Source organism: Herpailurus yagouaroundi, unplaced genomic scaffold (genome assembly GCF_014898765.1).
Source record: "Herpailurus yagouaroundi ecotype Mexico unplaced genomic scaffold, PumYag 222, whole genome shotgun sequence".
Lineage (NCBI taxonomy): Eukaryota > Metazoa > Chordata > Mammalia > Carnivora > Felidae > Herpailurus > Herpailurus yagouaroundi.
In genome coordinates this window covers 4,737,589-4,749,182 of record NW_024412453.1, presented here as the reverse complement: position 1 = coordinate 4,749,182, position 11,594 = coordinate 4,737,589, and the positions used below count along the sequence as shown (strand labels likewise).

General features: G+C 49.5%; 1 protein-coding gene across 1 annotated transcript; it reads right to left on the bottom strand.

Annotated features, from left to right (window-relative positions):
- Positions 1-5,065: 5,065 nt before the first annotated feature.
- Positions 5,066-11,588, bottom strand: ITPRIPL2 (ITPRIP like 2). Its single transcript, XM_040458936.1, has one exon. The coding sequence runs from the start codon at positions 11,314-11,316 to the stop codon at positions 9,718-9,720; it is 1,599 nt and encodes a 532-aa protein (XP_040314870.1). The 5' UTR covers positions 11,317-11,588; the 3' UTR covers positions 5,066-9,717.
- Between the last annotated feature and the right edge of the window lie 6 nt (positions 11,589-11,594).

Below are 11,594 nucleotides of genomic sequence, written 5' to 3'. Positions count from 1 at the left end.
TTTTTTCTGCTGAGAAGTTTCAGGATGACTCTGATGCCTTTTATAGATTAATTTTTTTTTAACTGTTTCTATCTCCCTGGGGTTGGAGAAAAGGGGAAGTGCCAGAGGAATTAAATCCTATGCCTGCTTGGTATTATTTTGCCCCGTATCTCCCAGCTGAAGAATTCCATCCTGGGCTTCTATTTCCGTCCCGCCACCACCACTACGGCCAACCATCTCTTTTCGCTGTCTCTACCGCAAAGCAAACCTCACACACACCAGCTGGAGGTTCCAGGTTCTCGGACCTAAGGGCCATCCCACTAAAGGAAGTGGTTCACCACCCTGGCGGCCTTCTAGAATCATCAAGGGAGCGGCAAAAAGTACCCACACCTGGGCCGCACTCCCCGCGCTTCTGACCTCATCGGGCCAGGGTGGAGTCCCGAGCGTGGATAATTTCACAAAGCCCCTCATAGGTTGTTAGAGAGCCTGGACTGAGAACCACGAGCTTTCACTAAGCTTTCTGCCTCGGACTCAAGCCACGAAAATGAAATTTCGTTTGAGAAATGAAACAGAGAAAGCTTATAAGAAAATGCCATAGTTCAGAACAAAGAGACACGGGGGTGCTGGATCCTCTCTCTGGGCGTCCTCCCTCCTGGGAACACGTATAACAAGTACTCACAGCTGCAGCTCACTCACAGGCCTGAAGAAAAAGGTTGGCAGTGGGGGAAGGTGCCGGGCAGAGAGCCAGATGGTGACCATCCCCTAAGAAATGGATTTACCTTCTTCCTGTTCCACAGATGCTGGGGCGCTACTTCTGAGACAGCAGCTAACACTTGGAGGGCACTTCTCAAGTTCTCATGCATCGCTCTTTGATGCTCCCAACCAACCTTCTAAAAGGCAGGATTCTCCTCCTTCATCGCCCCACCCCCCCCCCCCCCCCCTGCCCTCCCGGCGATTTTGCAAACGAGGAAATTAATGTCCAGATAAGTTAACTGACTTGCCCAAGAGATTACAGCCACTGAATGGTGGAGCTGGGACTTTAGTTCTAACATTTACTGCGCATTTGCTATATGCAAGGACTTAGACAAGTATAAATGATATAATTATGAAATTATATATTCCCTGATTACATCTTTGACACCACCTTCGGCTATTTGTTCTTAGCATTTCTGTGACAGAATCTTATTTACCCACTAATATCCATTCTTGCATTGTATTTGGCTTGGGCAGCTGTATGCCATGCGGCAGGCTTTCTCCTCCAGCTTTCCTCACGCCTAGGCGTGGTCACGTGACACCATCCTGACCAATGAGATGTAAGAAGACGGCTACTACGTTCCCTAATCCTGGCCAATGAGATGTAAGATGACGTATACTACGTTCCCTCATCCATTCCCTCTTCTCCTTGCCTTAAACAATGCCTGGAACTGTAGTAGCAACTGTGGGATCTGCAGATGACAAGTATGATGATAAAAATGAAAAGACCCAGGGGCACCTGGGTGACTCAGTTGTTCAAGCGTCAGACTTCGCTCAGGTCATGACCTCATGGTTTGTGAGTTCCAGTCCCTGCTACGGGCTCTGTGCGGACAGCTCAGAGCCTGGAGTCTGCTTCAGATTCTGTCTCGCTGTCTCTATGCCTCAAAAATAAATTTAAAGAATTAAAAAAAATATTTTTAAATAAATAAATACACATTTTAAAAAATGTTCGGGGGGGGGGGAGTGAAAATACCCAGAATGACAGCAGAAAGATGCCTGGGTCCCTGATTCATCCCTGAACTGCTGGCTGTGCACCTCCAGGCTCTGGCTGTTGAAAAACAAGCCTCTGTTTAAGTCACCGTGGGTTAGGTTTTTATAAGTTGTGACCTAATGTATGTCTAAGTGACACAGTCTCCTGCATGCCCTTCATCACTATGGTGGGTCTTTTCCTTTACAGTTGAGCACCCCACCCACCAGCTCAACAGCAGGCAGCATCTGACTTGCAGCTGAAGCTTAGCCACTTGGGGCACATTGAATCAGTGTCCTAATTGTATTACCTTTGGGACCTGTGGCATTTTTGTCACCCGAATCAGCACTTTCGTTTTCCCAGATTCCATTTGTTTTTACAAGATAAGGGCAAATGTAGGAACACAGTCAAACAACTGTGTAAACAATCTGCACAAAGATGGCGACACTGGCCCAACTCATCCACTGAAGGGGGGGCCAACACCCTCCTGCCACAGCTGATGAGGCAAACCAGGATCACTGTGGGCAAGGTGCTTTGGGGCGTCAGTCAAGCACGTGTATCAAAGTCAGGCTGTTTGAAAGTCAAACATACAAAAGTTAAGGACTGCCTGTACACACTCCAGTGGCAGCCCAGTATGCCAGATTGTGGGTTGTTGTTTTTTTAATTTTTTAACTTTATTTATTTTGACAGGGGCAGAGACAGTGCAAGTGGGGGAGGGGCAAAGAGAGGAGAGACAGAGAATCCCAAACAGGCTCCACATCGTCAGCACGGAGCCTGTCGCAGGACTCGAACCCATGAAACCATGAGATCATGACCTGAGCGGGAGCCAAGACTCAGATGCTCAACCAACTGAGCCATCCAGGCATCCCTGCCAGATTGTTTTTTTAAGATTCCAAATCAATTCTCTATTGCTGAGCTACAAATGACCACTAACTCAGTGGCTTAAAACAATACCTATTATTTCTGAGAGGCTATGAGCCGGCTGAATGCTTCTGCTGATCTGGGCCAATCTGTGACTGGTCTTGGCTAGGCTCGCTCAAGTGCTTGGGTCAGTTCGTGGTCACATCAGTCTGGGACGGCCTCATTCACGAGTCTCACAGGAAGCTCGCTGTCAGCTTCGGGGACAGGGTTGATTGGGCCACAGAGTCCCTCATCCTCCAGCAGGCTATTCACACAGTGGCTGCAGGTTTCCAAGAGAACAATCAGAGGCAGACGAGGCCTCTTGAGTCTCAGGCCAGGAACTAGCACAGCATCCCTTCTGCCACATGCTATTGACTAAAGACAGTCCCAAAGTCCTTCCAGTTTCAGGGGTAGGTAAAAAGGCTCGCCTTCTTGATGAGACAGGCTGTGGAGGCATTGGCACAGGAAGAGAAAGAGGACAGGGGCCATTTTTGTCATCAGTCCACTGTCGTACCCAGAGTGAGGGCTTTCCATAGAGTGGATGGCCATGGACGTCAAGGAAAGAGATAAACCAAATCGGAGTAGAGAGATGGTTGCATCGACAAAAGGGAAACATGCCCTGTAGTGGAGAAAGAATGAGCAGCAAAGGAAACAGAGGAAGAGGATGGAGACACAGATTAAATCAAAATTCCATTCCAATAATTACTTCTACGCTCACTGCCCCTTCCCAGGTGCTTATTATGTTAAACACCATCTCACTGAATCCTCAATCACTCCTGTGAGGGAGGTTCCATTATTAATCCCATTTTACAGATGAGGGAATCAAGGTTCAGAGAGGATTAGGTAATTTGCAGAAAGACACACAGGATGAGTAATGCAGGACACAAGACTTGAAGACAGATCTCTTGGTGTCAAAGCACTGGCCCTAATCAGGACATTGTTCTACCTTTAGGCCAACTTGTTTCTCTATCCCCACCTCAGGCCCCCTGCCCAGGCCTGGACTGTTGCAGGATCTGAAGACTTCCAGCCTGATTACTTCCAACTGATTTTTTTCTGTAAAGGTCCACTGAGTAAGTATTTTCAGGGTTGTGTTGCAAGTATTCTGTTCTACCAGTATAGACAGTATATACACCGTCTATAAAACTTCATTGGCAAAAATAAATTAAATGGCCACCCCCTGCTTAATCCATTCTCCACCTTGCAGCCAGAGTGGGCCAGACTCAAATGTGACCCTGTCATTCCTTACCTGAAGTGTTTCACCAATATCTCCAGGATCAGTCCAAACCTTTATCGCGGTATGTATGACCTTGTGATCAAAGTGTGGCCCCTGGGCCAGGGGCATCACCATCATGTGGGAGCTTGTTGGGAAAGCAAGTCTCAGGTCCCACCCCGGACTTGCCGAGTTAGAATCTGCATTTAACCAGTCTCCCTGGTGATTTGCACACTCCGGTTTGGGAAGCCCTGTCTTTAGGACCCCTGTCTCCTGGCGCCTGCCTGTCTCCCCCCGCCCCCATCCTTTGCTACTGGAGCCTCTTCCCTCCCACCCCCACTTTCCAGCCAAAGTGAAATTCCCCACTCATCTCTGTTCTTGATACATTCCTCTGCTACCCAATTCCCTCCACTTAGCGAATTCCTGCCTACCTCTAGATCTCACATTAGACCCCACTTCTTCCGAGCAGCTCTCCCGAACCTCCTGAACTGCACAAGGTGCCCTTCTTCTGTGTTTCCATAGCCCTTCCTCATCGCCAACCACCACACTGCATGGAAACGACTGAATTGCCAACTTCTCACAATTAGTGTGTGAGTTCCTAAGAGAGAGACCCCGTCTGCCTCGGTCATTTCTACACGCGTCCTCAACACTGGGGACAGTAAAGACTCAATAACTACTTGTTGAAAACTGAATGAAACACACCCACCGCCTCTGCCCTGGGCAAGTATCCTACACAACTACTGTTTAATCAGCCTGTGGCTGCAGGTTTCTCTAAGCTTTCACTTGGCTCCAAGGCTTTGTGGAGTCTTACATCGTCCCCAAGATTCCATCTTTCACTAAGCCCGGTGGTTTTTCATTATTAGCAAACGTTTACTACTTGGAGAGGGCCCAGGGGCCTAAGAGATTTCTGAGCAAAATTCTTGAGCGATAAATTAGCCACAGGCCAAGACTTGAACTGTGTTAGGGAGTGTGTGGGGGAGCCGGGCAGAAGGTTCTAGGCGAGAAAGAAGACTTGAAGGCAGGACCCCAGGCTGCACACCTTCAGAGCTATGAACTAACATCTTTTCCCACCTGTGTATGGTGCCAGTTCTAGAGGAACAATTGTTCTAGCTTTGCTGGGTGGGAAAAGACTCCCAGACACCCAGAGGTGGAAGTCAAGTGAGCTTTGTGTAAGGAATCATAAGCCAGTGCATCCATGGGATGCCCTCCCCAAGGGAAGAGGAGAGCCCTCCCCAAATCAGACACTCAGTCCAGGGTTTTCTACAAGTTCCTTTATTAACAAAGCCAAGTATAAAAGAACAAGGCCCCCCAGATGACCCAAAAGATTAAAAGTGCAAATTTACTCCAACCTGAAATAGAAGACAAATGGCTGGCCTCAACTGCCTGGGCCATGGAAATTTGGTGTGATTGAAAACTCCTTTGAATCACACAACTGTAGCAGCGGAATCATATTTGATTAACTCTTTGGTCTCTGTTACTGGAACAAACCATACACCATGACTGCAGCCAATGGGCTACATCATAATATATAGCTGGGGGTCAGAATACACATTTAAAATAACAATAAAATAAGAGGAATGTTTTAAAGTCAAGTCATTGAATCAAGGCACATTTTTTTTTAAAGCAAAAGGTGCTAAAAATATTCCTGAATATCTTTGATACTTCAAAAACCAGATTATATATAATTTTTTCAGTCTATTCTCTCTGTATAGATGATTGCATATTATCTTCACCCTCTCCCAACTTATACTTGCTAAATTTCCACCAAATCATGTGCTATGTAGGTATAAATGGAAACAAACAGTAGTGTCTAAGTAACAGATGTACGATTAAAAAAAAAAATTAACAAACACCAAGATGATAACACTGAACATTTTTCCCCCCTCTCTAGGGTCACTGGAAATGTTAATGAGGTTCATCTTCCCCATTACTGGGGAAGGAAGTCAGAGCCTTCCTCCCTGTAGGTAGAGATAAGTTAAGTCTTCACCAAGATCAAAAGCCACATTTTACAGAAAGAGTGACTTACTCCATGAGGTTAAAAGAGATACTTTGGAAGCATGTTAGGTTAATTCCTTCCAAATCCTAGGATGTCCGTTTTGGTGGGACATCCCATCCCAAGTCAGAAAGGGGTAGAAACATCTGATCAGAACGGTATTCTTTGGCAGTAGGAGCTTGAAAACCCAGCACTGGATTTCTGTTGTCCACGGCCACCAACCATCCTTGCTAAGGCACAGTATGGGATCCTACTAAAAACTCACTTAAAAAGAAGAACAAAATACAAATAAAAAGGAAACAAGTTCTTCTGCAATCCTTCCTGATTACTCATCTGCGAACTCCAACTGAGCCAAGGAGTTTAGCCCCAACTCACCAGGAAGGAAATGCCAAGAACTGGCCCCCAGCGGTTTGATTGGAGGATGTGACTGGGAACGAACAACTCCAGGATCGAGGGTCCTCCTGGGAATTATGAGTTAAGTGTTATCTGTGGCCATGTTAATTTTTTTTTTTTTTTTTTGGTTTGTTTCTACAATAAAGCTTAGCTCTGAGAGATAAAAAGAACTTGAAGTATCACAACCCCAACAATGTATAACAACATTATCTCCATAACAATAAATATAACCTTATACATACTGTGTAAGGCAGGGGCCGCAAACTGGTGGCCCCCAGGCTCCAGCAAATGTTCTGTTCGGCCCACATGGTGTTTGGAACATTTTAAAATTATTTTGTTTAAAAATGAGAAAGTTCCACTTGAAAAAAAATCCTGATTTCCGGCCTCTCCCTACCCTTTTCCCAGCAGAGCTGAACGTTGGCTGCCCCACTTAAGATGGGCACAGTCCCCACCACCCACCCACCCCTTCCCATATTCATCTCCCTGCCTTACTTCTGCAGGCTGCTGAGTTTGCGACCCCTGGTTTGAAATAGCACATACCTAAAAATGTGTTTCCTACCCAAACCTCTTGCGCCCCCATGTGATTTCCACACCGTCTGCCCTTCTCCCGTCTCTTCCTTCACTTCTCTCTTAAGGCCTCCTTCCTGAATTCTTCAGATTTCTCCCTCCCCTCCATGCTTCCATTCTCCCTTCTTTCAGCTTCCATTTCCTTTTTGCAAAAAACATCTCCTTCTCTCAGCGCATGAGCCTTCCGGGACGGCTCCCAAGACTGGTCAGTGGGAGTTACTGAAGGGTGTCTTTGGGCAAAACAGCTGAGTTACCTTCCCTAAAACTTTTTCTTTGGGCACTGGCTGGACAATTCATCTTTTTTCTTTAACATGAGCAATTGTGAGGCTTCTCGAATAAGAATATTTGCATAAATGAATCTCTAGTACCAAGTATACACCAAAAATGTGTATGTACATTTCAGATCAAGGACATGACAGAGCCCTGATAAAATACAGAATTGAGCTTAATTTAAGTGCCTCAGGCAACCATCACACCTGGCTAATATGCCATATTATTTCATTTGTACACAGTACATGTTTGGGATCACTAAACATTGATCAAAATTGATCGACATCTCTAACTTTTGGTTACCATGTGCAGAGAACAACTGCTCAGCATGGCACTTAAATAAAACATTAATATTTTAAAAATTCACAAACACAATGCCCCATTAATTAAAAAATAAGAATAAAATTTAAAAATCTTGAGGATGGATGAGGCTTTGGGTAATTAACCTGAAGAAAAAAAATAACACAAACACTACAAGAACAGAATGTTACCAGATTTACACTTCAAAAGACTAGTATGATTTAAAAAATAAAAATAAAAAAAGGAACCTATTGACTCAGCTAGAAACATCTGAAAAATTCAGTTTTTAAAGCTTTATAATCCCTCCAATAGCCTTGCTGTTCCCCACTTCAGTAGACTTAATGACTACGGGGAGAATTGGGGCTGATATGGAAACATTATAAATATATATATATATTTATAAAGATCTACGTACTCTTGGCATCTATTTTAAAAAGTAAGTTTAAGAAACACTGTGCAGTTTATATCTTCGCAGGAAGTTGGTAGACGGATCCCTTTACTAAATGCAGTACCTTATGACCTAACACTGACCTCCAAAGCTGGGAATGACCTTTGTGTCATCAAGAGGAACTGTCCCCAGAACAACCTCAAAGAGAAGGCGCAACATTTGCAACTATTTCTCTTACAGTCCAAAGTGACAAAGGACAGAAGTCATCTCCTCAGCTCCCACGAGGATACCCTGCCAACCATTTATTCACAATGACTTCCTGCAGTGGCCAAGTAGGTCCCCTCAAGCAAGTTTAAAGAATTCCCTCAAAACAACTCAGAAGTTGAACAATGGCCCCATTTAGATGGCTCCTTCTGTCTTCCAAGTTTTACCTTTAAGAATCTAAGGAAGTACATGTCTTTGTCAAAAAAAATAATAATAAAAGTCCCCAAGTCTAGCACTGGGTGGGACTGGTTACATTTTCTATTCGGCAAGCGAGCGGATGGTGGACTTACTGACACCTCAGCCGAGTTGGGGACATTTATGTCCAAAGAGAAACAACAGCAGACTCCTGACAAGGACTCCCCTCACCTCCCCCTCACTTACTCTCCTCAGCTGATCAGTCAGGGAGCCCAGAACCCAGGATACTGAATTCTTTACGAAAGGCCCTGCAAGACCTGGGCTGAATCAACTACTCCTCAAGTTGGCCTTAGGACCACTTACTTAAAGGCTGGGGGGGGGGGGGGCCCAATGGGAGAGGAACTTTCTAACCCTAACCATCGCCAAGCACTGACTGAGAGAGCTGACCACATCCTAGGCACTACAGCCCGCATTGCCTCTTCGTCATCTCATGACACTCGGAAAGAAATCACCGGGCAGAGGAGTGTGTTAAAAAGGCTGAAAACCAACCAACCAACCAACCAACCAACCAACCAACCAACCAACCAACCATGTTTCTGTCTCTAGCCAGCAGCAAGCTATGGTGAGTCATCTTCATATGCGAAGATCGAACTATATCTTCCTCAAAACCCAACACCTTTCTACGTCCTCACCAGCGTCGTGCTAAACATGGATCCTTTGCTACTCTGCACTGTGCCTGGCTCGCGGTAGGCTCTCCATGAATGGGTGTTGACTGGTACTCACCCCATTGTATGCCTGCGGGGATGTTAAGCAAGCCTGCTTTTTAAGACTGCACATTTCTTAATGACAAATGGAACTGGTCTCCCTTTCAGATGCAACAACTTGGCACTGGCCATTAGCACAAAATGAAAGGTCTGATCAAAATACAGTGCTGTTTGCTCTGGGAGTTTCTCTAACCAACTCCAGACGACCTCTCTGTCAACATATGTGACTTCATTCTTTGCAATCCTGTCAGACACCCGTGATTGCACCATTTAAAAAATACATGAATATTAATTTGAGCGGTGGAACCTGTGTTCCTCAGAACATTAGCCCCTAGAATAGAACTTCAATTCCAGTTGTAAAGATTCCGATTTTTAGGAAGACCATCAGGAATCCAGGACCTAGCAAGTAGTTATATCAAAAAAACATTAGCTTCTTTAAATCTGGGGGCCAGAGATCTGTGTCTCAAAAAACAACAGCGGAAACTTTCTCTGCAGCTATTTCTTGCTTCCTTTACTGGACTTCCCTAAAAGCTGGATCCTTCTACAGAATCATTTCACACAAATCAACATTTGGACCAACTCTTAGCTGCTGGGGTTGGATGTCTTTCTGTAGCTTGCTCCGGACACGCTGGTGGGTGTGAAAAAGATGCCATAACTATACTGGCTTTGGAGCCAGGGGTGACATAATAAGTCACCAAATGTCACCTTCCGAATTTTCCAACACCTGTGGCAGCTCATTTCCTTGCGATAAACTGGCTTCGTTGCCATCCCCACCCCCATGGGGGGGGGGGGAGGCTTTAGGAGCTTTTGGCCAGGTGGAGGCGCTGTCAAGGTTTATGGTTCATCTTCAGGGAAGCCCTGGGTGCGCTGACTCCGGGGTGGGGGGCACCTGGCAAGGTAGCGAGGACCCCCATAGACCCGGAGAAGCTGGGGCAGCCTTCGCCACGTGGACAGCAACCTCGCAGCCGCGAGTTCCCGGGCATGTCTGTCGAACGCGGCCAGGAGGTCAACCGGGGCAGCTTCACGCAGAACCTTGGGCAGTGGGCCCACCTCGGCAGCGGCCCCACCAGGGCCCAGGACGCAGTGGAAGAGCGTATGGCGTCGCAGCAGGCAGTCCCTAAGGAACTGCACTAATTCTTCCAACCGCTCACCCAGGTGTGCCTCGTCCCAGCCTTGAACCGGAGCCCCCTCACGCAGCAGCACCGCCAGCAGCACTGTCTTGAGCATGTACGAGGACAGAATGCGTCCCCACTGGGTGGCGGCCGCCGGGTCCAGCCCGCGGGCGCCCAGGTCTCGCAGAGCTTTAAGCAACTGCAGACACTTGAGGTAGCAGGCACCTGGAGGGGCCCGTTCCTGCAGCCAGCTCAGCAGCTTCTGCTCCTGACGCGCTGTATTCACACCCCACAGTGCATCCGTGCGCAGGCCTCCCGGGAGCTCTGACAGGGGCCCGACAGGTGAGGGTGGCGGCGGTGGTGCCACGAGGAAAACGCCATCGCCCAAATGCACAGCGGGGATGAGACGCACTGCCATGGAAAGGCGGCAGCAGCCGTAATCCGTGCGGCACGGCAGGATGTGCAGGGTAGGAGGCTGCTCCAGGCCGCCGGGGGTCAGGCTGACCCGACAACGCCCCTCCAGGCTGTAGCGCACGGTGGCCAGGGAACGCTGCAGGTGCGACTGGAACCAGCGAAGCACCATAGTGGCGGAGAGGTGACGCCGCCCGAGCACGTCCACGCAGAAGCCGTCGGCAAAGGGTTTGCAGTCCCGGAGCCAGTGGCCCCCGGAGGCCCCCGGCGGCGCCTTGAGCGCGCACACGAAACAGCCGTGGAAGGCTGGGGCCAGCGCGGGCTCGGCGCCCAGGCTCCGAGGCTCCAGCGCCACCAGCGGCGGGAGGCGCAGTGGCACCAGCACGTCGAAGCCGTCGGGCCGCCGGATTTTATGCTGCTCGTAGGCGCTGCCCACCTGGATGAAGTCTCCGCGGAAGGCCAACGCCAGCGCCCCGCCGGGGATGGGGCCCGGGGACCCCCGGGCGCGGCCAGCCCGCACCAGCTCGCCCACGATCCGGCTCACGTGCGCCTTGCTGTGGCCCAGCACGTGCGGAGAGAGGCGCACCTCGTGCTCGTAGTAACTCTCCAGCAAGATGCCAAGGCTCGGCTCTCGGAAGTGTCTAGGAGAGAAGGTGGAGTGTCTCCCCAGGCGGGGAGACCCTGGCAGGAAGCGCTGCCGGACGGCGTGGCGACAGCGCAGGAGGATGTAGCCAAGGAGGAGCAGGACGGCCACCTTGAGCAGCGGGAAGCCGCCGTCCGCACCGTCGGGGGGCTCAGCCCGGTCGTCCCCTCTTCCCCGGAGGACATGGTAGAGGCACACAAGGGCAGTGCACAGGCCGGTCACCAGGGGCCAAAAGACGCGCAGATTGAGGGTGTAGTGCACCGACATACCGGGCGCCCGGGACAGCGGCGGCCCTGCAGCCCAGGGCGCGAGCCCCGGCGGCGCCCCCGGCCCAGCATGCGGGCAGCGCCCCGGCAGCCCCGCGGTCCCGGTCTCCTTCGCCTCCGCGGCGGCTCCCCCCTCGCAGGGTCCGGGGAAGGCGCCCTCCAGCTCGGCCTCCTCTCCCAGCTCAAGTTTTCCTTCCAGCTGCGGCCCGCCCTGCGCTCCCGGGCCCCGGGCCGCGCCCTGCGCCGGCTGCGAGCTCCGTCCCGCCCGGCGGCCCTCCC